At 43.9% G+C, this 27261-nt stretch overlaps 1 protein-coding gene across 4 annotated transcripts; it reads right to left on the bottom strand.

Moving 5' to 3' along the window:
• Nucleotides 1–1016: 1016 nt before the first annotated feature.
• On the bottom strand, nt 1017–23590 carry TSPAN33 (tetraspanin 33). Of its 4 annotated transcripts, none has more exons than XM_081287421.1 (8): nt 23277–23590; nt 11558–11633; nt 8968–9092; nt 8570–8644; nt 6459–6554; nt 3898–4026; nt 3055–3216; nt 1017–2844 (listed from the first exon to the last, which is right to left on the bottom strand). In XM_081287421.1, the coding sequence occupies exons 1-8, from the start codon at nt 23376–23378 to the stop codon at nt 2743–2745; spliced, it is 867 nt and encodes a 288-aa protein (XP_081143547.1). In that variant the 5' UTR covers nt 23379–23590; the 3' UTR covers nt 1017–2742. The 4 variants fall into 4 exon arrangements, with proteins under 4 accessions (XP_081143547.1, XP_081143548.1, XP_081143549.1 ...); XM_081287422.1 differs by lacking the exon at nt 11558–11633 and adding an exon at nt 9730–9787 and having other exon boundaries at nt 8968–9095; XM_081287423.1 differs by lacking the exon at nt 11558–11633 and adding an exon at nt 9730–9787.
• Nucleotides 23591–27261: the final 3671 nt, after the last annotated feature.

Genomic DNA, 27261 nt, shown 5'->3' with positions numbered 1-27261 from the left:
TTCTCCTGGATTCAGGTGTCCTGTTTAATTGTAGGGTATTAGGTACACTGAATCCACTGGTACCTTTCTTGCCATGCCATCTAGCCAGGTTTTCACCAGTCTTCAGACTTTGCCTTCTACTTCTGCCCACCCAGGTTTATTTCTGTGGTTCCCAAGAATCTCCTTCCATTCACCCACCTTTGGGGCCTGATTAGCTGTTCTTACACTGGAGTTAAGTCCACCTGTTTGGGATTGGGATTACTAGAAACAGGTAAAAATTCAGGGTACAACTTCAACTGTACATATAATAATAATGAGAAACCTTTTAAAAAACTGGGACACTTGCTGGGCCTGGTGGCCCATACCTGTAATCCCAGTTACTTGGGAGATTAAGGCAAAAGGCTGGCAAGAGGCCAGCCTGAGCAATTTAGTGAGGCCCTTTCTCAATGGAATGGGGTGTAGCTGGGAGGTAAAACTCTCCTTGGTTCAATTTCCAGTACCACAAAACAAAACTGGGGCATTTTCTCCCCTAGCATCAGACCAAAGAGAAAAGCAGAGCAGGTCTGGGAACCAGAGGGACTACAAACTAGAATCTAGCTAGAAACAGCGAACTGCTCTACACGTTCTTGGATATTTGCTCACGGAATTTTAAAGTCTGAGACGTGGGCAGAAACTCCGGGCCCTTAGTCCAGGTCAGAAGGCTAGATACGGAGACAGAAGAGACCCCGGTCAAAGTAGAGTTTAAGAAACCCGGATCTGAATCCTGGTTCTAAGGAACCACGGTCTCTGGTCTCTCACTTCCTCCAAGAGACCCCAACAGAGCCTGCTTCGGGGTGAGCTCCTCAAAACGGCTGGACCCGGAGTGTGCACTACCTCAGTCCCTAATTCAGGTCCACGTCACTGAAAGGAGGAAAAGTATAAAATGCATGTCTCTGGCACTAGGCAAGAAAGGCACGTTGCTAAGAAAGCGCTCTTTTTCGCTCTTCTCTCCCAGAATAAAAGGCCGTTGCTTTTATATTCGTGATGATTTTATTTTTTCTTTCCGTTCTGTTACTAGCTAGGAGCTAAACATTGGCCCGGCCCCAGGCGGCTGCTGGAAAGGCGCCCTCCAGGAGCAGAAGGCTCGCAGGGCGGGGGCGAGCTCGCGACTCCTCTGCCAGCACCGCAGGAGCCTTTCCAGGCTCTCCCGGTCAGGCCAAGTCCTTAGTCTGGACCCCCAACAGCAGGGGTCGGCGAGGGGACTTCGGGGGACACTGGGGGACACTCTCCGCCTAGCCCGCCCCCACAGCCCCAACCCCCTCCCGCGCGCCCGGCCGCCGCTGGGCCGGGACCACCCGCGGAGCCGCGTGCCCCGCCCCCGGAGGCGCCGCCCCGCCCCGCACGCTGCTCCCGGCCGGAGAAAGCCCTGCCCAGTTCAAAGCGTTCTCAGTCCTTCCTACGCCAGGGTGGGCTGCGGTTCCCAAGCAACTTCAGATGAAGATGGAGAAGCGGGCCTGCGGGCCTCGACCAGGCAGAAGGATGGGCTTCTTCCTCTCATCTCCCTCCTTGGTCCAGCGGAGAGGTTCTCTACCGCAGCCTAAGTTTTGGGTGGCAACTTAATTCGGAAAAAAAAAGTTAACGTCTGGTGGTAGGATAAAATTACAACATTCCCAAATCAGAACTGAGAATCTTTTGATCTTATTCAGATCTGAGAGGCGTAGGTTGAGGTAGATGGGGTATGGGGGCTAGGGAGGTACTGTGGCATTTAGGAGAGTCTCCAGTCTCCTCCTGGAGGTAGGGCCTATCGTCTGGACCCTTGTGCTTCTCCCCTTCGTTTGCCAGAATGGAAAATTCAATGAGGCCAGCTCAGCCCTTGTCAACAAAATTTTATTGCCACTTCTGGCTTCCCCAGCCCAGCAAGATTGCTGCTTCTCACACTGTAGAAAAACTAGATTCTGGTGCAGGGGGAATAGGGATAGGAGACACTTCCACACCTCGGCATACTTCCAAGTTAAAGAAAACCCCGCTTGCTAGAGAGGGTCAGACAGAAATTCAAGGGCATGTATGGCTCAGTCCCACATCTGCTGACTGCAGAATATAGGGACCATGGTTCCAAATTTTTCAGAGGGGGTGGAATGGGGTGGGGATAAATTTGGCAGCTGTTGTATCCCTTACCCTTGCTGCCATGTTTCCACGGAAATGAGGGAGGGCAGGATGTAGCTCACTCTGACTACCTGGGAGGATGGCAGGGCAGGCATTTGGTAAACATATCCCCTCTCCACTCCTACCAAACACACACAGCTGTCCCCAACCGACCCCCAAGCTCACTCCCCACTGCCTGCTCCACTCCTTTCCCTTCTGGAGCTGGTATCATGCCAACTGGACTCCAGGCAGGGCTGCTGGTGTCTGCTCTCTGCGGCCAGGTCTCTCTGGCAGCAGCATCTAAGTATGTCCACCAAGCTCAGCAGCTGCCCTAACAAAGCTGTCAGTTGTAGTACCTCAGTGAAAAGGCAGCAGCTAGTACCCCCACAACTCTCTGTGCAACTTCTGTTTCCCAAAACTTAAACCCAAATGTTTAAGGTTAGAAACAATACAAAATAATGATTTGAGGACTAGGAAAGAGGAGAGGAGACACATCCTTCTGAGACCTGAGCCACCTTTGTGTCCTGCCTTCTGCCCATCTGGAGTTTGCTTCCTCCTGCTGGGTCACCAATGGTGGGGGGCTGGAATCCAAATCTCCATTGGATTGCCTGTCGCTATGGTGAGGAGGTGCAGGATGGATTCTCAGTACCACGGGTCTGCCCGATGCTGCTGATTGTAGAGCTGTAGCTTGATTTGGTCTTTGATCTGATTCACGAGGATCTGGGACAGCAGAATTCCCACCAGCTGGGAGAAGCAAAGGGATTTGGGTCCTCAGCATTGAGTGATGCCACTGTTTTCTTGACTCAGCCTTCCCATTGTGGCCAGCACCATCCCTTCCCCTGGCCCTCAGCAATGTCAGTGCCTGACACCCCAGAGGATCCCCAAGTGCCCTCCCCCAAACAAAGGAGTCTTTGCACAGTTTGTGGGACCTACAAGTCTTACAGGGTAAGTTACCTGAGGAATGGCTAGTCCCAGTGCCACACCACCAAGTAAGAATAGGTTGCTGTGTATCCAGTTGACCAACTTGTCAATACAGCCATTGGTGTAGATGACTTTACTAGCTTCCAAGTAGTCAAAAGCTTGCATACCTTGGCCACACATAGTGTTGATCACTGCCTGGGGAGACAGTTGAAAAGCCAAATGGGATTCCCATTCAAATATTTTTCGTTTTGGGTCCTAGGGCCTCTCACCTTTCCTAAATTCCTAAATTGTTAGAGAACATCTTTGAAGAATACTGGGTTAGAAATTGCTAAATGCACAGTTCCCCTCCCCTTTTTAAAATAGGGGCTGGGGATGTGGCTCAAGTTGTAGCGCGCTAGCCTGGCACATGTGAGCATGTGAGGCACTGGGTTCGATCCTCAGCACCACATAAAAATAAATAAAGATATTGTGTTCACCTAAAACAAAAAAATAAGTATTATATATAAGTTGTAATTGGACACAATACCTTCTTATTTATTTATTTATTTTTATGTGGTGCTGAGGATCGGACACAGGGCCTTGCACGTGCTAGGCGCGTATTATACTGCTGAGCCACAACCCCAGCCTGAGTTCCCTTCTTTGAGAGGTCTGGTCCACTTTTTGCTTTAGATCTGCCTCTCTGAGCCCCGAAGTGGGCTACTAGAGTGAAAGGTGAACAGACCCTCAGATTGGGGAGAAGAAAAAACACCTGACAAATGCCCTCCAGAACTGATTCATTAAGTTAGGGAATGGAGTGCCCCAACAGCAGCTGCCCTATTCAGAAAGTAACCCAGATCACTACCCAGGAGGAAATGAGGAGGGGGGATGTTTGCTTACCTGGTTGGGGGTAGGCAAACAACAGGAGTAAGGCACAGAGCATCGCTCACGGCTAGGGTTGTCATCTGAGCAGTTGAAATACATATTCTGGGACCAATCCTTGTAGGAAATCCCTCCACAGCAGCTGAACTGCAAGAAAGCCCACTGCAGAGGTTAAAAGTCACCCACCCCTCACACTGGGGTGGCCAGGATAATTCTCAAAGAATTCTCAAAACTTGTCTACTTTTTTTTTTTTTTTTTTGGTACCAGGGATTGAACCTAGGTACACTTAACCACTGAGCCACTCCCCGGTTCCTTTTTATATTTTATTTAGAGTCAGGGTCTTGTTAAGTTGCTTAGGGCTTTGCTAAGTTGTTGAGGCTGGCTTTGAACTCATGTTCTTCCTGCCTCAGCTGGGATTCCAGGTGTGCAACACCATGCCTGGGAAGCTTCCACTTTTTGTAAGTTCAATCTTAAGCTTGAGCCTTTTAGTTGCTTTCACCTGAAGAAATTTTCTTAATTTCTACTACTTTATGTATCTTCTTATAATTTACCACAGTGCTCGATACTACAGTTGTGTATATATGTATTGTTTTGCACATTCAACTATAAACTCCTTGAGAGAAAGTTCTGGCTTTGTAGTTCTGCACAGCACAGATTCTGGAAGAAGAAAGTATTCAAAAATACTGGGCTGGTGGTGTAGCCCAGTGGTAAAGGATGCACTTATCATGCACAAGACCCTGAATTCAATCCCCAGTACTACTAAAAAAACAAAACAAAACAAAACAAAACAACAACAACAAAAACTACCCAAAACTACTGGCTAAAATAATTAAGGAATCAGTGCTTAAAAATTTACCTTAAGATACAGAAAACACAAGAGGGGAATCTTTAATATTGTGAGTCCATAATTACTTCGTGAAAGCAAATTGAATCCCAGAGTCAAGTGTCTGTTGCACCATAGAACTGGGGCACTGGTCTTAAAAGTACTGTTATTCAAATTTTAACTTTTGATTCTTTGCAGCATCAGTCACAATAGCTAAAAGGTGGAAGCAACCCAAGTGTTCATCAATTGATTACTGGCTAAATCATATGTAATTTTTACACTCCTCGGGGCTGGGGATGTGGCTCAAGCAGTAGCGTGCTCGCCTGGCATGCGTGCGGCCCGGTTCGATCCTCAGTAACATACAAACAAAGATGTTGTGTACGCCAAAAACTGAAAAATAAATATTGAAATTCTCTCTCCCTCTCTCTCTAAAAAAAAATTAAAAAGATTCATTTAAAAAAAAATTTACACTCCAAAATTATTCAGCCTTGGGGCTGGAGTTGTGGCTCAGTGGTAGAGCGCTTGCCTAGCGTGCAAGGTGCTGGGTTTGATCCTCAGCACCACATAAAAATAAATAAATAAAATAAAGGTATTGTGTCCAACTACAACTAATATATATATATATAATGTATATATAATATATAATATAATTATATATGATAATTATTTTATATATTTCATATATATATATATATATATTTATTATTCAGGAAGGAAATTCTGACACATGCTACAATGTGGATGAAACTTGAAGACATGCCAAGTGAAATACATCTGTCACAAAAAGGAAAATATTGTATGGTTCTATCCACATGAGGTACCTAGAGTAGTCAAATTTATAGAGAAATAAAGTAGAATGGTGGTTACCAGGGTGAGAATGTAGAATAAGTAATTAATGGGTACAGAATTTAAGCAAGGGAAGATGAAAAAGTCCTGGAGATGAATGGTGGTAATGGTTACAAAGCAATTTTCTTTTTTATTTGTTTGGTGGTGTTGGCAATTGAACCCAGGGGCACTCTATCACTGAGCTACACACTCAACCACTATTTTTCCCCCTAATTTTATTTTCAGACAGGTCCTCACTAAGTTGTCAGAGTTGTCCTTAAACTTGGTATCCTCTTGCCTCAGCCTCTCAAGTAGGTGGGATGACAAGTATGTGCCACTGGCTGTGAATGTTCTTAATACTACAGAACATTCACAGCCAGTGGCACATACATCTCTAGGGCTAGAGATGTAGCTCAGTGGTACAGTGCTTGTCAATGACATGCAAGGACCCAGATTCAATCCCAGCACCACAAATACAAAACATAACAAAACAGTAAATTTTAAGCCAGAAATACTTTACCATAATTTTTAAAACTGAACTTTCGAATAAGTAATCAAAAAATCTACCCAAAATTCCTCATAGGAACTATTTATAATAGTTTCTTACAAATAGGCAACTATTTATAATAGTTTCTTACAAATCCTTCCAGAATGCTTTTGCAAATACGAATATATATTCTCTCCTCCCCCCACTTTTTTTTACACAAATGGTAGATTACTATATATACCATTCTGTGTCCTTAAAAGTACATTTAAGGCACTGTGTGTGTGTGTGTGTGTATGTGTATGCCAACATCCTTTCCAGAATCCATTACATAGCAGGTAACAAAGAGGCCTACCAACCTGAAGGTTGAGGTATCTCCTGGTATATTGCTAACTTTTACTCGAATCCTCAAGGTCACTAGCTGACCCCACCAAGCTTAGCCCATACCTTCTTCTGGCCAAAATCAATGAGGTTTTGCAGATCCAAGTCATCTCGGTAGTGCACAATGGCATTGTTGATGATCTCATTTACTTTCCCCCGAGCCTACAAGAGACATGGATAGAATTAGGACATAGAACTAATCCCTAATTTATTCCTTCTTATAGAAATAACAGTAAACAAGGATCACTGCCCTCCCCCACCCGTGATTTCTCTATAGTTTATTGTCATAGAAGTTGTGGGATGGCAGAGGGGGGACCCTCCACATAGAACATAGCGTGGTCAGAGCCCCAGGGTAGCCTTTCCCATGCTTATGCCAAGCTCTAAGCAGCCTGGCACAGCTTGGCTCCCTTTCCCATCCCATCCAGGTGTATATGATGGCTACTAAAGTTAGTGCAGCCAAATGGCCCCAGGCCCCTTTCTATTGCCCCAGCTCCAATCCTTCTGCCATGATTCACTTCCCACCACCTCCCATTCCAATTTTCTTTTTAGACACTGGATATTTCTCTCAAATTATGAAGACCAATAACTTACCAGAAAGCCTCCTCCTGAAACGCATTCAGGAGGCCTATGTCCTTCAGAGGCCCAAAGGGTTAATGAGAAGCCCTATCAGCTTTGCTGGATGGAAGCCAGGCTTCAAACCACTTGCCCTTGCAAATATGGGATAAGCAGGGAGAGTCTAAAGGAGGTATCATGACAACAGCAATGACCTCTTGTTCTTCATCTGTGGACACCCAGATAGGAGAGAAAAGAAGCATGTTCTCTCCTCTTTAATGCCCAAATGGAAGAGGTGGATATATTTATGGGCAGGGTTCCAAAGAGATACTGGGACATCTCTCAGGAGTGGGGAAGAATCACACATTAAATTTAGGTCAAAGTTTAGGTTAGCAATCAAAGATCAAAGGTCTTCCCTCCTCAGATCATCCTTCTTTGAGTCAGTCTTGAAATCAAAACTAAGTCCTAATGAGGGGAGATGGCCAGTTCCCGGGAGCCTTCATCCAAGGTCCTCAGGTGCCAGTGGGCAAGAGAAATGCTGGACTGCTGTTACCATTTCTCAGAGTTACAATGTCAAAATAACCCAGTATACCTCAAAACATTTATTGACTGATTCAAAGTAGAGAAACTAATTGCTTTTTTTTCTTTTCCTCGCCTCCCCCCCCAAAGATGATTACTGAGAAGAGGCACCGACCTCTAGTGAACATAAGAGGATTGCATCTTTTTAGACTCAGCAGATCTGTTATCATTTTAGGATTTTTACTAAGCCAAAAGGACTAGAAAACTATGAACTAACTTAGCGGCTCTCAGTTTCATAATTGTCTACCTTGCTCTTTTTCTGCTCCAATATATTTTCTCATAACTTCCTTCTACAGTAGCTCAGTGGTAGAGTGCTTGCCTAGCATGTGTGAAACACTGGGTTTGATTCACATCACCACATAAAAACAAATAAATAAAATAAAGAAATGTTTGGAGCATGATATTCCCTTAAAAAAATTTCCTTCCACAGTCCTATACTTTGTCCCTGGTAATCATTTGCCTTTTGAGAAAGGAATTCTGTTTTTGTTTGTTTGTTTTGTGTGTGGTACTGGGGATTGCATCCAGAGCCTCATGAATTCTAGTGCTTTCTAAGCAAGCCCTCTACCACTGTGCTTCATACCAAGCCTGGAATTCTGGTTCTTAATAAAAAGGACTGTCACTGCATGGCACACCACCTCGAGATATGGTAAGCACCGTTTAAAACTGTGTTCTTTCCCCTTACCTTCCCTCTGTTTTCTCAAAAATTTATTTTTAAGGAAATGTTGTCTGTGGTCCACTTGATCACTGACTTTTACTTTGTCATTTTCCATTAAAGTTTACAGGTCATTTTAACTTCATGTTTATAGAATTTTCTTCCTTGTTGGCCTCTCAGGCTTTCTGAGGAAAACATTCTACAATTGCAAAATTCTCTTTAAATATGGTGACTTTAAAGGCCATTTATTCATCCCTAAGGAGAACCTTTCAAAGGCTGATGTTTCTCTGGGGAAGGAACACTGTGGTTAATTAATTGGGCTAAACACAAGCAGAAACCTTCCCGTCCTCCCTCTGGGTCACATCTGAAGAGGCCCCTAGGCTCCCAACCTTACCTTGTCTGAGAAGACGAAGCCCAGAACCCCAGCAGCCAGCTGTAGCAGGAACACAATGGTGAGGCAGAAGGAGAACTGTAGGGAGAAGGCAGGAAAAGGAGACCATCATCCTGGGCAGCAGCCCATTCCGGGGCTGTGGGGAGTGTTGGGGGGCCACCAGGCATGTTCCCCACATTTCACTAACATGGGAAAGGCTGCTGCCTCTGGGACACTGTCCTGGGGATGGCCACCCTATCCTGGGTCACCTGGAGCTGAGCACTAGTGAGAAGTGGACAGCATAGGCCTTAGGGTGGGACAGAGGAGCCAGAAACAGAAAGGCTATAGGAATAGTATCAGGAGGCTCGGAGAAACAAGGAGGAGGGAGCCACTGTCTCTCCATGGGGCCCTTGACCACTCACCGTCTGCAGGAGGCAGATATTTTCACGGAGGGATCCAATACAGCCACAGAAGGTGAGCAGGAACATGAGGACACCCACCACAATCAGCAGGATGGCAGGGTCTACCTCCAGGTAAGCCAAGGCTGCTTCTGGGAGAGAGGCCTACCCTCAGTCTGAGGCTGATGCCCACTGAAAGGACTCCCGAACTGTGGTCCTTTCTCTGGTGAGGCAATCTCCAGTGTGGCTGGGTGAAGGTTATGAGGAGGAAATGCCTCCTTGCTGTGGGGAGGACTAAGAGGCCCAAGAGGGGCTATGGCATTTCATTTGAGGAAGTAAGGAAGTAAGAGCCTTATTACTGGGCTTAAGAGAGGAGCAGCCACTTTCACTCCAGAAAAGAATTACAATTGTTTTAGGCTTGCCAGCTTTCAGATTCTGTTTCCTGGAGACTTTGTACAGAGAAAGAGGAATGGAGGTTGAGTTACTCCAGGACAAGCCCAGGGCGGGTAAAGCCCTAGCCTGTTCTGTGCCCAGATGGCTGGATTCTCTCCCAGACAACTCCTAAACTTCAAATGTAGGCATACCTTGGGACACTCAGGAAAAGCCAGGTGAATTGGCACAGATGTGCTGGCATTTTGGAGTAGACCACCCAGATCTCACTGCAGGGAGCTGCCTCCTTCAGTCCTGTCCCTACACCTTCCTGCAGGAGCTATGGGGCTGAAGGGGGCAGAGGGGAAAGAGACATAGCAAGAGCCCTGGGGAAGTGGAGGGAGACCTGTAGCTCACCTGCGTGTTTCATCAGCCTGGCATAGACACCCACACCTACCATCACCATGGAAATCACCTGTGGAGACAGGGAAAGAACCAGACCCTAAGATTTTGGAAACCAAAGAACCCTGAACTCTGTGTGAGTATCCTCCTGGGACAGCAGAGGGTCAAATTTTCCAGGACCCAAGGGGTGAGTATATTTCTCCCCCAATGATACTGCTGATAGTATCTGCCATGAGATACTATCCCCAACATTATCTCATTCAATCTTCATAGCACAATTATCTTGTGAGGCAGATAGTATCCTCATTTTACAGATGAGGAAATTAAGGCAATTCAAGTTTAATACAGAACAGTGATTAAAAACATGGGCTTTCCCAGGGGCCTGAGAGTGTATGTAGCTAAATTGTAAAGCCTATGCTTAGCGTGCAGGAGGCCCTGAGTTAAGTCTTCAGCACCTAAATTACCCCATCAAAACAGAACACAACAGAAAAAAGTAAGCACAAACGCATACACACACTCTAACTCTGGAGTGAGGCAGATTTGACCCCATATGAGACAAACTTCTGAGACTCAATTTCTGTATCTGCAGATGTGAATTAAGAACAACTACAATGAATGAGATTACTAAAAGAATTAAGTAAAATAATGCATGGAAAACATAGTTTTCTTGCCCAAATTCACATAGGAATTGTGAAGTTTTGAATTCTGATCCATCCACATTAAGCAGCAGGTCTTACAGCTAAAGCAGGCTCAGATGAATGCATACTCCCAGCTCTCTGACCCCACTAGAGGTCAAAATAGTGTCTGGTTAAAAAAAAAAAAAAAAGAAAGAAAGAAAATGTACTCCAATGTGAAAGTCTGTGCATGAATATGCGTGTGTAAGTACCAGAACTGCCTTTATAAATTTTGATTCGATTGTGGGGGAATTTCATGGCTCCTCCCTGAGAGAAGAAACCCATCAGAGACTACTGGGAGTCCCCAGAGGGGCCTTCTCAGCCCCTCAGGCCTCCAGGAGTGCTGAGAAACCCCAGTGTGTACCCTGCTCAGCTACCCTTCCTTTCTTTGCTCCCAGTCTCCAGGCTGGTGCTAAGCAGCAGCTGACTATCACCATGGCAATAGATGAGGCCAAGCTCTGGCAGGAGAGAGTTTTCAGCAGCAGGGACTTGACCAACTCAGTAGGGAAGGAGATGGCTGGCTAGATCCACTGTCCTCCAAGACAGAAACCAGCTGGAAAGAGCCACCCTGTGGACTTTTGTGGGAGGAGAGTTGGGCCCCTAGAACAGGTAATAAGGTCAGACTAGTTTCCTGGGAGAAAGATGTTTTTCCTTATGGGAGTTGTTTATGAAGGTCCTCTGCCATCTGGCAAGGGAGGGCTGGTGCACTCAGAGTAAATGGCAAATCTCTTATGTAAAACCATGTCTTTCAGGATCCTTCTCTCTGTATCCACAGCCTTCTCTCCTTGCCTCCATCATCTGGCTTTGGTTCTGCCTTTGGGCCCATGTATTATAAGCCAGCCCTCACACTCTGTCCAGGAGCAGCATACAGAGCTGCATGTGGGACTGGAAGTGCCAGCTGGCTTTTTGTCCTACAGCACCACCAGACTTGGGGAGCATGGGGGAGGCAGGCAAACCCCAGGACAGAGATCCTAGCCAGGCCCAGGTCTGAAGGCCTACCTCTGCCAGAGTGAGCAAGCATCTCTGCCTGCCCATTAAAACTCACCATACCCAACTACAATTCTGAATGTCATTTTACTGAATCACTTAAAAATTTGTATCTATCTGCTTCTTACTGCTTTTTCACTTGTTAAATTTTTACTAGGGTAACTGGGTATGGTGCCACACACCTGCAATCCCAGGCTCAGGAAGCTGAGAAAGGAGGATCACAAGTTTCAGGCCCAGCCTCAGCAACTTGGCAAAACCCTTCAAAATAAAAAATATGAAGGACTAGGGATATAGCTCAGAGTGCCCCTGTTTTCAATCCCCAATGCCCCCAACTCTATTTTTTTTTTAACTAGGGTAAATAACTTTCCACAGATATGGTCTCTGATTGAATCATAACACAGCTAAAAACAAGAAATACACAGTTAAGGGAAATCATATATCATAGTACAACTTAATTCTATTTATGGGCCTGTAATTACAGTAGTTGCTTTGTCTCTATTGGTGGTAGATGAAATAATACGCCCGCCCCCGCCCAAGATATTCAGGTCCTAATTTATGGAATCTGTGAATATATTACCTTACAAAACCAAAGCGACTTTACAAATGTGATTAAGAATTTAAAGATGGGGGCTGGGGATGTGGCTCAAGAGGTAGCGAGCTCGCCTGGCATGTGTGCGGCCCGGGTTTGATCCTCAGTTTCACATACAACAAAGATGTTGTGTCTGCTGATAACTAAAAAAATAAATATTAAAATTCTCTCTCCCTCTCTCTCTCTCTCTTTAAAAAAAAAATTAGAGATGGGAAGGTTTATCCCTGAGGGCCCAGTATAGTCAAAGCAGACCTTATAAGAGGGATGCAAGAGGTTCAGAGTCAGAGAAGGAGGTACAACAACAGAAACAACGTTGGAGTGATGTGATCAGGAATATGGGCAGCCTTAAAAGCTAGAGTAGGCAAGGACATGATTCTCCACTAGAGTAAACTAGAAGGAGTACTGTATTGGACTTCAGCAAAACCTCTTTTAGACATTTGTGTTGTTTTAAGCCATTACATTTGGGTAATTTGTTACAGCAGCAACAAGAAACTAATTCATCAGCTACTATATTTGAGGTATTCTGAGGACCTATAATCTATATGCTATATCAGGGAAACTAAGATCAATTATATTCTATTTTTTTAAAGAATCTTTATTTTTATTTTATTTTTTAAAGAGAGAGAGAGAGAGAGAGAGAGAGAGAGAGAGAGAGAGAGAGAGATTTTAATATTTAATTTTTAGTTTTCGGCAGACACAACGTCTTTGTTTGTATGTGGTGCTGAGGATCGAACCCGGGCCGCACACATGCCAGGCGAGCGTGCTACCGCTTGAGCCACATCCCCAGCCCTCAATTATATTCTAAAGCAGCGTTTCTCAACCTTGGCTGACATTAGAATCAGCTAGAGATTTAGGGGTGGGGGAGAAATTTTTAATGCCTAGGTTGCACCACAAACCAAGTAGTTTATAATTTCTGGCACTGAGACTCAGGCAACAGTAGTTCTGAATGCATTCCGGGTGATTCCAAGGTGCAGTCAAGTTTCAGATCCTATAAGCCTAAAACATAATCAGCCAGGGTCCAAAGGCAGCAAGAGTGGATACATCAAAATCAAGATTAAGACTTTAATATTACTATTAATATTTAATATGGTCATTAATGATGCCTCTCTGAGCTCTCAACTTCTTCATTTCACAGCTTGACACTTCCATTCCTGTCCTTATTCCCACCCTGGATTCCCCAAAGCTACTGCCATTCCAAAGTTAGTGCTGCTACTGTTAATAGCATCTAATTTTAGAGCTGAATAGAACTTTAGAAATGGGATCAGTCACCTCTTTATATAGATGAGGCCAAAAGAGCAGAAGGGACTCTTGACTAAGTTCATATAGGTGCAGTAGCAACATCTGAACTAAATGCAATTTTCCCATCTCATTCTGGTAATCTTTCCACAGTATTGGTTTTGGTACAAAATCCTTATAATATCCACAATATCTCCAATGACCTCCTTTCATGGGGAGATGGAGATAAAGACACTTCTTTTCTTAGGACAGCTTTTCACATGCAGGCCAGAATGAAGCCTAGCTGGAAACTTTTAAAAGCTAGACACAATTTTCAAAGTAGCTGAGTCTAGCTTTTAGCAAAAGGTATGTTTCTGAAAAGTTGTCTATAAAATTAAATAAAATAGTTTGCATGCTCAGTTCCTTTATCCTTATGTGAGTAATCACCTTGTAATAAAAACAGCCATTGCGTGGACTCCTTGGAGAAATGGCTGATTCTTGGACTAGGACAGGAAATATATAAGATGAGCCTGGAACATCTTGTGCCAGAAAGTAAATAAGGGCTTAAAAACAAACAAAAACAAAACTCCCACATCAGTGTAGGTATGCCAAAGGGACACAGGAGAAAACCGCAAAAGCCCCCAATAGCCAATTTAAGCATTAAGAAAAGACATACTGAATTACTCTGCATAGGATAAAATAGATATCTGTGAGTCCATGATGATACAAATAAATGATTTACTAAATAAATAAATAAGCAGATAAATAGGAAAGAAAAAACATATATCCCCCACAGAATAATTCCAAATAATTTGTATAAATACCCTCAAGGTAGTGGAGCACAACTCCTTATTCCTTATGTGTGAACTGTACATTGTGACTTTCTTCAAAAGACCACAGTAGGGAAAAAAGAATAAAGATACAATACAGAAACCTGGCAAACATGACCTCAGCAAAGTGATCAAGGTCAATATCAACAATAAGGATGTTGATAAATCATTGGTATGATGTGATGAAAACAGTACTTTACCTCTGTGTTCTTCCATTCCAAAACCTATAACCCCAGTATAACCATGAGAAAAACACCAGGCAAAGTCCAATAAAGGGGCATTCTACATAATACTGAGCAGCACGCTTCAAAAATCTCAAGGTCATAAAAAACAAGAAAAATCTAAGAAGCTGTTATAGCCAAGAGGGACCTAAGGAGACAATGACAGTTAAGCGTAGTATATTATCCTGGATGGGATCTTAGAACAGAAAGACATCACTTAAAAACTGAGGAAATCTGGATGAAGTATGGACCATAATGAAAATGCCATTAATCAGCAGCTTAGGAGGCTGAGGCAGGAGGATGTCAAGTTCAAAGCCAGCTTCAGCAACTTAGTGAGGCACTAGCCAACTTAGTGAGACTCTCTCTCAAATAAAATACAAAAAGGGCTGGGATGTGGCTCCATGGTTGAGTGCTCCTGGGTTCAATCCCCAATACTAAAAAAAAGAAAATGCCATTAATTGTATCAAATGTATCACACTAATGTAAAATGTTAATAGCAGGGGAAACTGGGGCTGGGGATGTGCCTCAAGCGGTAGCGCGCTCGCCTGGCATGTGTGCAGCCCAGGTTCGAGCCTCAACACCACATACAAAGATGTTGTGTCTGCCGAAAACTAAAAAATAAATATTAAATTCTCTCTCTCTCTCTTTAAAAAAAAAATAATAACAGGGCAAACTGGTGTGAGATATATGGGAATTCTGTACTATTTCCTCAAATTTTCTGTAAAACTAAAACTGTTGTAAAAATTTGTTAGAGTCTGTAAACAAGTCAGGCATTTTGGCACCTGGCATTTTGCTAGGGGGAGTGGTTTGTGAGGTGGCGCCAGTGAGCCATTAAGTGTGGAGATTCCTTATTGGTTGACTGCTGTATCTATTTTATGTTAATTAAGATAAGCTGTGTGGAATGCATATATACCCCTCCTGTCCTATAATAAACGGCTCCCACTCCTGCTGTATCAATCTACACAAGTTGCTTGTCGCCCCCCGGTTATTTTGCTGCAGCCAGACTGCGGCAAAAATTGTCTTTTGTAAAGTCACCCTCTATTTTTTTAGTTTTATAAACACACACACACACACACACACACACACACACACACACACATATATATATATATATATATATTTTAGTTGTAGATGAACGCAATATCTTTATTTTGTTTATTTGATTTTTATGTGGTGCTGAGGATTGAACCAAGTGCTTCACACATGCAAGGCAAGCATCTCACTACTGAGCTACGACCCCAGCCCTAAACCTATATTTTTTAGTATCACATTTTTTAAAACTGGGGTCCATTTGTATACAGTTTTACATACTTCAATCAGGGTGATTTCCCCCAATCACACCAAATAATAAGGCAGTGGACCATAAAATTGTTCAGGTGACAGAGCATCAGGAGGTCACAATGATCACCTGTGGTATACACTATAGATTTTGACATATTAATTTTTAGAACTTTAAAATACCATTACTGATTTCTAATTTATAGTCTATAACTCATTGTCCTCAATTATTTTCATAATGTTCTCTGTGATGGATTCTCTTCAGGATCAACCAATGATCATTTTTTTTTTTTTTGAACTGGGGGTTGAACCCAGGACACTCTACCACTAAGCTACATCCTTAGCCCTTTTTATTTTTAAATTTTCAGACAGGGTCTTGCTAGGTTGCCAAAGCTGACAAGGAACTTGCAATCCTCAGTCTCCTGAGTTGCTGGAATCACCAGCATATGCCATCATATCAGCCTATTTTTACCATTTTGAAGTATATAATTTAGTGGCCTTAACTGCATTCACACTGCTGTACAACCACAATCACCATAAGGTCACAGAGTTTTTCATCACCCCGAATGGAAACTCCATACCCATTCTGTCCACCTTCTTCCCTCTTCTGATGCTTGGGAACCACAAATCTGCTTTCTTTCTCCATGGATTTTCCTATTCTGGATACTTCTTATACTTATAGATGGAATCACACAATGTGTGGTCCTTGTGGTCCTTGAGGTCTGGCTTCTTCCACTTAGCATGATTTCAAGGTTCATCCATGTTGTAGCGTGATTGAATAATACTCTATTATATGGATGTAATACAGTTTGTTCATGTACTCATCCACTGGTGGACATTTGGGTTGTTTCCACCTTTTTTATTAATAATTATTTTTTAGTTGTAGTTGGATACAATATCTTTAATTAATTTATTTATTTTTATGTGGTACTGAGGATTGAACTCAGGGCCTTGCCCCGTGCTAGGAGAGTGCTCTACCGCTGAGCCACAACCCAGACCCTGTTTCCACCTTTTTACTACCTGAATGGTAGTGTTGCTATGAATACCTATGTACAAGTTTTGTTTGTTCGTTTGTTTTTTGATACTAGTATGCATTTAGGATTTGAATTGCTGGGCCATATAGTAATATGTTTAAATTTTAGAAGAGCTGTCGAACTGTTTCCCACGGTAGCTGCACCATTTGACCTTCCCACCAGCAAAGTATGAGGGTTCCAGTCTCTTTCCACCCTTGACAATGTTCATTCTGACATTTTTTTTGACACTGACATTTTGTGAGTCCGGGCCCACTGTTTTACAGAATGTGTCTCAATTTGTTTCCTGACAATTAAATTCAGATTACACATTTTTGATAGAAATATTACAGATACTGTTGTGTTCTCAGTGTATCATGTGAAGAGGCACAACAAATTAATTTCTATCATAGAAATAAGGAACAATTTTACTAACAGATGATATAGCTGTTAGTGTCTCTGCATCTCATAAAACAAACAGGCAATTCTCTAATTGTTTCCTAGTTTTCCATAATATTTGGTTGTTACTGGTCTTCTTCCCTATGCCTTTTGCTAGCACTTGCTGGAAGATAAGCAGCTGCAGGCAATAATAATGTTCATGGGAGAAAATAGAAAACAGAAAATTCTCTCCATTATCTTGACATTTTTCTTGCAAACTAGAGAAAGACAACCACGGGTATGATGTTTGTGAGGAAAAACCCTTATTCTAGCCCTAGGATACTACTTTGGGGCCATTAGCACTAAGAGAGGAAAGGCTGCAGGGCCCCAAGTTTAGGTCCTAAACAATGATGTCATCAAGCCCAATGCGGATAATTACAGGCAAATTGGTTCCTGGAGTCCTTTTACATTGAATTGTACCTTAAGACCAAGGTAGTATGCCAAACTCTGAGTAGCAGACCAAGGGAAGGCCCTGAGAGACAAGTGTGGGCTCTGTTCCTACCATATATATGAAACTTTGTGTGTGTGTGTACGGTACTGGGAATTGAACTCGGGGAGCTCCATCCCTGAACTACATCCCAGCCTTCTTTATTTTTCATTATGAGTCAGGGTCTTACTAAGTTGCCAACGGTCTCTTTAACTTGCTCAGGCTGGCCTTGAACTTTCAATACACCTGCCTCAGCCTCCTGAGTCCCTGGGATTGCAGATGTGTGTCATCACAGCTGGCCTGAAACTTCTTTGTAAACTAGAAAACAAAGGCTTTCATTAATTATCATCTCCCTCACGCTAACAGTGGGCATGTGAACAAAGCAGGTTCAGGTTCAAGGTTGGCTCTTACCTAGACTCAATCCCTGTCTACTTTTCATTCTCTTTCCTCCTTCCTGGAGGAGGCCACATCCTAGTTCTGTAAGCCCACCCCCTGGCAGGTGATTCTAGGAGCTATTTCCAAGAACAGTCTAGTAGTTACCTTCTAGAGTGCTAAGGACCAGATATTGGGCTGAACATTTTAAGCATGCTCTCATTTCATTCTCACCATAACCCCAAGAGGGTATTGGTATCTCCACTTTATAGAACAGAGGTTCACAGAATTCAAATAACTTTGTCCAGTTCACTTAGTTGGTGAGTAGCCGAAGTGGGACTGGAACCTAGGTTTGTATGTCCCCAAAGCATTATGACTTCAGCCGCATGGCTGCCTTCCTGTCTTTGCCTCACAGTGATCTTAGGATCTCATGCATTCATTGGGGGATACTACTTGGGGCAAGAACAAACAGGGGCCTGCAGTTCTCTTGGGGAACAGCTGGCAATCTCTAAACTGGGTGGGGCTCAGGCAGGGGAAGGAAGATAGCACGGGGAGGTGACAGGGTGCCAGCAGGGCCTAGAAGGTGGCTCAGAGGAAAGTTTCTAGAATGGCATCCTGAAAAGGAAAAACAGCATAGCCATGCAGGCCCACCAGCCTGAGCAGCCTCCAAGAGAAAGCACTGGCCTCCTCTATCTCCATATTCCAAAGTCCAGTCTACAAGAAGCAGTCTCAGAGTCCACACCTCCTCCTTGGAATCTCTCTCCCTCTTCTTTTGAAAGCAACAGTGTACAGTGACTTTCTGTAAGGGAATCAAAACCCTGTACTTGGGCTGGGGCATGTAGCTCACCACAGAGTGCTTGCCTAGTATGAGTGAGGCCCTGGATTCAATCCCCAGCACAGGGGAAAAAACAAAAACCAAAACCAAAAAGCCCTGTCTACACAGAGGGAAGTTAGAGAGAGAGGTTTCCACCTTTAGTTAGTTTCTTAGAACTTACTCTCCTTATTTCTGGATGAAATCCTAGAAGTTATAGCCTACTAGACCTAAAGCAGGGTTCCTCCCTCACTCCCAAGATCTGTGCATGCTGGTGATCTGGAATGGATAGCACTGTCCCATTAGAAATCCACAGCTCTGTATGATATGTCAAGATCTTTGTACTGTCATGTGTAACTAATAAAACAACAAACAAACCAAAAAACATTACATTTCCACAACTTGGAAAAAAAAAAAAAAGAAATCCACAGCTCTTTCATTGCCAATGCCTGGGGCCAGCCCTTTAAGAATCTTCCTCAGGCCATCGATAGTTCTGGTTTTCCCAGGTTATATATGAGGAAAGAAAGTCCATAAGGGGTCATAGCAGTATAAACATTCAAACATGGTCTTGAATGACTGGCCTGATGTATATTCTCTTATCAAGATTCTGAGAGGCATTCTATGTTTTCTTTTATTCTTTTCAACAGTTGCTTTATGTTTACAATTTTCTTCTTGGTACTAGGCAAGCAGAGCAGGTAATGTGACCTGCACCACAAAGGGTATAGCTTTAGTCTTCATTTTTTGGTGTTTTGGATTTTTGCTGTTGTTGTTTTTATAAATGAATCTGACCATTTTGCTTATTGAAGCTTTCCTAGCCTATGGGGAAGGTACAGAGAGGAGGTGGGATCTGGAGGTATTTGAAAGCATGTGTAGTTGGGAAAGTTGAGTAGCAGGAAGGGCCTTTGCCACCCAATGGATTTTTGCCAGATTTGATGCCTAGTTATTCCTGGAGGCTTCTGAGCCAGATTACAAGAGATGGTGCTTCAGATGTTCTGGGGCAATTCGGAGTGCCCTAGGAACTCCAGTACAATGGTATTGGATAGGGGAGTGGACATCATGAAGAATATGACTCTCCAATTGGACAGGCCTAGAGAAGACCTAGATGGGGGTCCATATATGCTTCAGTGGAAGTGAAAAAAATCCAGATGCTATAGACAATAATCATATGTGGCTCTGACAGTAATGCTAGGGGGTGGGCGATGGCTGCCATTTTTTTCTGCCTGGCTTGAGGGGAGAGTGCCAGGCCATAGGACGCATGGACAATTACACCTTATCACCAAGAATGTTCAAGTACCTAAGGCTGTGCTGCATCCTAACAGACCAGTGTCTGTGAGGGAGGGAGAGTGGAAGGACATTAAGCTTTTACCCACTGAGCTTTATTCTCTCACTTGCCATTGAAAAAAAAAATCAGTGAACACCCACTTTGTGCCCAAAACAACTGAGTACTGGGAATCAGGAAGTGAATAAAGCAGTTCCTACTCTCAGAAACCTGAAGTCTGGAGAGGGAAACAGAAAAACGAACATACAATTGCATTACAGGTAGCGGTTGCATTACAGGTAGCGGGGTGTGGCAATCAGTATGTACAAGGTGCCACGGGAGCCCAGGGGCAAAGCTACCAAAGATACATGAGCTGAGATATAGGGGCTGAAGATCTGAGCTCTTGGGCTCTTCTTGACTCAACAGGATCTCTAACTGCTACCCTGAGTGGGAAAAAGGGCCAGCAATAGAGGACTTGGGCAGCATTGATAATATTCTGACAACGTATGCCCAAGGCTGATAAAGCATGTACCATCCTTGTGTCTTAACTCAGCACCGAGATGTCCAATGTAGGGAGATGAGGAAAGGCAGCTACTTCTCAAAGGTTTAAATACTACTTCTAGGCTGTAGGAGCAACTACTCTATGGCATAAAATCCCAACAATCAGTCTTACAGGAACATGATTCTGGGGAGAAAAATCAGAACTCCAAGACCAAAGGAGAAGTGAGATTTAAAACATAAACAGGAGGAATTGGTCCTAGTTCCAAGGGAGTCCGCAGCTTTTTGAGTCAGACTCCAGATGCCCCAAGAATTAGGGCTTCTAGAAGAGCAGCAGAGATAGTGCTGCTCACTGAGTAGGAGTCCAGGTGATGCCAGCCACCTTCCTAATATGTTCAAACACAGACACAAACACCTCCTCTACAAAGCACCCCAGCAGCTGGCATGAAACTCACTCTGCCTGCAAAGGTATCAGTCCTAGCCATGGGTGTTTCCAGGCAGAAGAGGGGAATTTGGTGAGGTAGTGAAAGCTTGCAAAGAAGAAAACATAGTAACCAGTCCCTGAAGTGGGAGGGAAGAAAGTTGACCCCTGATCTGGGGAAAGCCACTCTTCGGATCTAGTTGCATGGGTGTGCATTGTAGCTGTGGCTCTGGGCCTGGGAGAGAAATGACACTCGATAATCACTGAAAAGTATTGTACCCTAGGAAGGGCAATGTCCCAGAGATACCAGGACACAGATTCATTCTTAGATCCAGCTCCAGGTCTCAAGAAAGAAAACAGTACCCAAAGTGATTCATTCATCTTTAAATAGTTCACAAAGGCAGACACATTTCTCCTTTAGAATAGAAAGATTAAGGACAGAGAGACAGATACATTGGCTTAGGGTCACACAGTAAGTTGGTGCCACAAAGAAGCTGTGCCTCTTATCCTTTTCTGTGCTATTTATAGAGCCTCTGACTTTTTGAGCTCTTAGTAGGACCAAGAAGGGGCTCTACTCTAATTTGGGGTGGTGCCAGGCTGGCTAGCCAGGTCCTCTGACCTTGAATGAAGTATTTCTTACCAGGGTAAATATGTCTATGAAGCCAAACTCTTTCTCTTTAGCTGTGACCTCCCAAAGTCATTTGTCTGATAAAAGTGAGCAGGGTGGACCACAGAAGTCCAAGAAATGACCATAAACATCAGGGTAAGATGTTGTTGCTGCAGCATACAGATAACAAACAGAGCTTTGGCTAATAAAGAAAACCTGAATGAGAACCTGAGGTACCTAGGTTGCTAGTGCTGGTTCTGAAGATATCATGTCCTGGCCTGGTACACTCAACGATATGAAGGAGACTTCATTGGCACTTGTCCCTACAGGGTAGCACATTCCCCCTGTTCTAGCGGAGGGTGATGAGGGATTTTTCTTCTGTTTTTCCCCTAACCTCGGGCAGAAGCAGAACCTACACCACAGGAAGTTAGGTTGACTGGTTAACTACTAATACCATCACTACCCCAGCTCTGGTAGCAGCCATCTGGGTCAAGGACTTCCCCTAGAGGCACCCTGGTTCAGTAGAAAAATCATCATACCAAGCCTGCTAACCAGCTGTTGTACCTTAGAGGAAACATTTAACATCACTATGACTTAGCTTTCTCATACATAAAATGTGGATGCTGGACAAGATGCCTGCTAATTTTTTTTTCTAGTTCTAGTTCTAGAACTGAGAATTTGATAGAAGCCCAAACTCCAATTTTCCCAAGAGTACAACGGCTGAGAGTGAGCTGTCATCACCACCCTCTGGGATTTCTCTCATTTGTCCCAACAGGCTAGCACTTATGTACTTTGTGTCTGCACTTCACACCACCGCCCCTGTGAAACCTTTCCAGCAGCTGGCTCAGATGTCTGGTCTGCTACTTCTCCTAGGAAATATATTTTAGACTCACAATTCTTCCCTCCTGCAAATCTGAAAGTAAAGGTCTCAGACTGAGGTGGGCAAGGATGACACACTCCCAGAGTGGCAGCTCTGGTGTGATAGGAGCAGGCAGAGAAATGGGGAAAGGACTTTTCTGTGTTCTAAAATCCAGAGGAGCTCAGGGACTCTCTAGCCATGAACCAGGATGGAGCTAGCATTTCGCTATCTGGTCCAGCTGAATTCTCAGCTCTGGCAGAGTATTTCTGCCAACCCTAATCACACTGGGTTTGATTTTATGGCAGAGGGAACAAAGGCCTGCAGACTTGAACATATTTGCCCAGCTCAATTAACAATGATGATGGCACACTGGGGATGGAAACCTGGGAGCCTGGAGCCCCAATCCAGTTATTTTTTCCACTTTTTCCAACCCCAAGAATGTTCTGAAAGGATCCCTAGCCTTCAAGCCCAACACAAGGTCCTATTTAAAGAGTCCAGGCTCCAAGACAGTCTGGTCCTGAAAGGGATAGGGCAAAGTTTGGGACAGTGCTGGGATGGGAAGGACATCTGACCTGGAGGCCATTCCTCTCTCTTCTTTGTTGGAAGGGGCATCTGAAGACGCCTCAAAAAGGAAGAGATGCAACCCCTTGACCCGTCCTCCCTGAGGTAAGGAGCTGAGGCTTGGGGTTTTTCTCCCTCTTCTTTGCCAGCGGGGCCTCCCAGCCTGTTGGCCTGAAAGTCCCCAATCATGAATGTGCCAGGGGGGCTGCCCTGACCCAACAGGAACACCTGCTCCTCTCCTGAACCCACCGTTTTGGCCTGCAACAAATCCCTTGTCCTTACTGAACCCTCTGCACCCCCCGCCCACGCCCTTTCCTGAAGAGGCACCACTGTAGTGTCCCTCCCCAGGAGAAATGCCCCCAAAGTGTCGTAAATCCAGAAAACTATGCAATGCCACTATCCACGCTCGCTTGTCACCGGGCATCCCGAGCCAACCCCTCCTCTGCTGCGGGCAACCCCCTGCACCTCCAGGGGTACCCTGCCGCCCAGGTACCCCCAAGACTCACCCAGAAAAGCATGTTGAAGAAGAAGAGCAGGTATTTCACCAGCGGGCTGACGAAGGAGAATTCCTCCCCGTAGGGGGCCGGCGCCCCGGGTCTCCGAGCCATAGTCCACCGCGGCCGCCCCCGGGGGCCTATCTCCCAGCGGCTGCCGGCCCACCTGCGCGCCCCGCGCCCGGGGACATGAGCCGCGCCACCGCGGGAAACCGCGCGGCCCCGGAGCTTCGCCGCGGCGGGAGCCGCCGGAGCAGTGCGTCGCAGAGCCGCGCGGGCAGGGAACGGCGCCGCCGGGAGCCGCGGGAGCCACCACCGGCAGCGTGAGCCACCACCGGCAGCGTGAGCTACGGAGACTCCACCGCCGCCGCAGGACCAGCCCGGCCAGCCCGGCTCCCAGGAAACTGGGCCGGCCCCCGGACGCCCATTGGCGAGGCTGCCAAAGCCTGACTTCTCATTGGTCAATGGTTGATGTCACTAAGTATCCAGCCATATCCCTCTCCTCCGAGAGGCGGGGGAGACACCTGTTCTGTGAGGGACAACTTGTTAAAGGGTCAGCGGTTCTGTCTCCTCCCTGGAGAAGAAAAGCATCCCAGGCTGCAGCTGCTCAAGGGAAAAAGAATGAGGAAGAGGAATGCGCACTGCATTCCACACCCACGCCCTCCTCCCAGTTGCGGTGCACACATGAAAACACACACATACGTTAAGATCAACAAGTACGCACTCTGTGTGTTGAGCAATGCTCCGAAAGCTGTGGGAATGCAAGAGAATGGAGATAATCCTGGGAAGGATGAAAATAAAACCAGGGAGACAAAACTAACCAACGGGTAATAATCGGAGACTTTAAGAGCAGATGCAATCCTGTGCAACTGTGTCTTTTAAATGATTATTTCAAAAATCCTATAACCCAATAGTGGAGGTTTGGAAACATCGTCATCAGTCTTTCCATCCTAATTTATTACTGTCGCAATCCCCCCAACCTGGTCCTCTTTAAATCTTGGTCTACATGCAGACACCGTTTTTAACGTGCTGATAGGACTTGTACCTATTGAATTTCATGTAGGTGGCGGATGTTGTAAGTTGGGTTGGCTACAATAAGTAAAAAGCAATGAATTTCAGGGAGAATCTGATTTCACTATCATTAGCATGATCATAGATAGTTTAATCTCTGCAGACTCATTTTGTTTACTGTTAATTGGGGAGCATCCTGGCTGAAGCATGTCAATGTAAGGATTAAATGAGATGATTCATGTGGATCACTTAGCACACGCCTCTCACATAGAAGAACTCACTAGCTGGAGTATTTTGTTTTAACAGAATTTAGAATCCAATATGTAAATATGATTACTGTACAAATAATTATTTTATATTTGGTAGAAGGTTAGCAAAGATATGACAAGTGAGATTAGAAAAGCAGAGACGGAGGGAAAGTGTTATATATGTGGACAAAAAGATCCAACCAAACTTGGAGGTCCAAAAACATACCATGTGTTGATAAAAAAAAATCAGCAGATTACTTTTGGCCAGAAGATATGGTATGCTCAGTAACACTGGCTAATGCCAATACATGTCAACTTGAGTTAAAATTGTGGAAGGACTTGAATGTCAGATCGGGAAGTTAGTGCTTAATTGATTTGGAAATACGAGTTTTGAAAAAGGGAATGATATAAGATCTGCTGTTTTCAGTTAGAGTGGGAGAGAGACTGGAGAAACAAAGGTAGATTAGGAACCTCTATTTAGTAGTCCAGATAATCAGAAATTAGGATTTGATTTAGAATTAGTGGATAGAATAATAGATGAGGATAGGAACGAAACCATTGGAAAGATAAAACCTCTAAGACTAGACAATGGTTGGGGGCAGGGCTGACAGAAGAACCAGGGGTGAGGGTCAAAGAAGTGAGCTAGGACCAGGGTACTGGGGGAATGACCATGAACAGGCTGGATGATTAACTGGAGATCAGCATTAGCATTAAGGTGGCAGGGCAGGTAGAAGCCATTTTACAAGAGGTTAAGGTTGTGCATGGGTGTGCAAAGGGTAGGTATCCATTTTCAGATGTTACAAGGATGAGAACGGAAAAATAGGTCAAGCTGCTGAATGCTGCTATTAGTTGACCTTCCAGAAATCAGTTTTAATAGATAAGATGAGGACAGATCACAAAAAGTTAAGGAAAGAATTTGTGGTGAAAGGGAAGTTGTGAATGGAGACTGCAGGCACCTCTGTCTAGAGGTTTGAGGTTAAGCAACCTCAGAGTAAAGAGAACGTCTTCTTTTAATGTACAAGAGACCTGACATGCTTATAATTAAGAAAGAAAGAAAAAAAAGCTGATCTGGGAAATGTAGCTCAGTGGTGGAGCTCTTGTCTATCATGCATTAGGCTCTGGGTTTATACCCCAACACTGGAATAAGGGTCAAGTAAAGAGAACTGAGGTGGATAAAGGATGGGGCAAAGTTTTGGAGATAATAGGTAGGGATGAGATCAGTAGTCAAAGTGACGACCACAGTGTCTATCTTATGGAAATCAAGGATAGCGCCCATACAGAAGGAAGCCAAGCAGCTGTAGAGCAAAGAATGAGGAAACTCTGTGCACTGAGTTAGAACGATCTCCAAGCTTAAGTTACCAAGTCAAAAAAGCAAAATAAGTAACAGTGTAAGTAATAGATTACATTCTGGTAAAAGAAAATGACAAAAGTAAAAAATGACATTTGCATTTGTTTGCAGCTGCCTAAATAAATCTGGAAGGACATATAAGATACTAAGAAAGGAGGTTAGATATTGTTGGGGAGATCAGACTAAGAAAAAAGGAAAGAGTTTTTTCATTATATGTCATTTCACTTTTTTCTGATTTTTGCAGTATGAAGTATATTAATTATTCAAAAGGGAAAATTACAGTATCCAATTTTTTTTAAATGACAAAATTACATCCTTATTATAAAATGCTATGTAGATACTTAATATAATGTAGAAAATATATGCATTGAATTTAGAAAAATTTAGAAAAGGGAATACAAAAAGCAATTTACAAAATTATGTGTATGATGTATCCAATAATCAGGGAATGGTTTCAATTTTTTTCAGGTCCTTGGAAGGTATTCAATTATTTGATATGGTCATTTAAAATGGAACTGAAAATATGCAAAATTTTAACAACATAAGCATATTCACAGTAAAAACAGTATAAATTTCAACAGAGATGAAGAAAATGTAAGAGTAATATCAGAAGCATTGATGTGGCTATTGTATAGCAATTTATTACTGAAATAATACAATGTAGTATTATTGTGTGTGTGTGTGTGTGTGTGTGTGTGTGTGTGTGTGTTGGTGGGGATTGAACCCAGGGCCTTATGCATGCGAGGCAAGCACTCTACCAACTGAACTATCTCCCCAGCCCTGTATGTGATTTTGAAAAGAATTAAAATATTTTATATTTTTGTAAAGCAAAAACAACAATAAAATTCACGTTGCTAGAAGCAACACTGGATAGAAAGAAGGTGTGTGAAGAAAAGACAGTGATAACATGCAGGCTGGAAGCTTTAGGAAGAAAGGGTATATGGTAGAGAGCAGGGCAAGAAATTGGAGGCCTAGCTGGAGTGGCCAATAACTAGTAGTTCCAGTGAGCAAGGCTAGTGATGTCCTTAATAAATACTGGGGTTGTGACTCAGTAATAGAGCACTCACCTAGTATGTGTGGGGATCTGGGGTCAATCCTCAGCACCACATATAAATAAATAAAATCAAGGTATTGTGTCTCCCTATAACTAAAAACATATTTTAAAAAATACATAATGGCCTGGAGAAAAGTGATTTGAGGACGATTTGGTGGTGGGTTTTTTTTTTTTTTTTTTGTACTGGGAATTGAACCCAGGGGGGCTGTACTGAGACACATGCCCAGCCCCACACCCTTTTTTTTTTTTTTAAGAGAGAGAGAGAATTTTTAAATATTTATTATTTTTAGTTTTTCGGTGGACACAACATCTTTATTTTATTTCTATGTGGTGCTG

This window comes from Spermophilus citellus (genome assembly GCF_964194105.1).
Source record: "Spermophilus citellus genome assembly, chromosome: 3".
NCBI lineage: Eukaryota > Metazoa > Chordata > Mammalia > Rodentia > Sciuridae > Spermophilus > Spermophilus citellus.
The sequence above is the reverse complement of the archived record's forward strand: the minus strand, read 5'-3'. Positions and strand labels throughout refer to the sequence as shown.

What these genes read in the sequence shown, in the direction of transcription:
- TSPAN33 (XM_081287421.1), bottom strand. Translation starts at nt 23,378, where the DNA reads ATGGCTCGGAGACCCGGGGCGCCGGCCCCCTACGGGGAGGAATTCTCC. An exon ending in TCCTGAGCCTGGGATTGCAG is followed by an intron (nt 9,093 to 11,557) that starts GTGTGTGGCACC and finishes CTCTCCCAGAAG; the next exon opens with CAGCCTTGGCTTACCTGGAG. An exon ending in ATATCTGCCTCCTGCAGACG is followed by an intron (nt 8,645 to 8,967) that starts GTGAGTGGTCAA and finishes TTCTCCCTACAG; the next exon opens with TTCTCCTTCTGCCTCACCAT.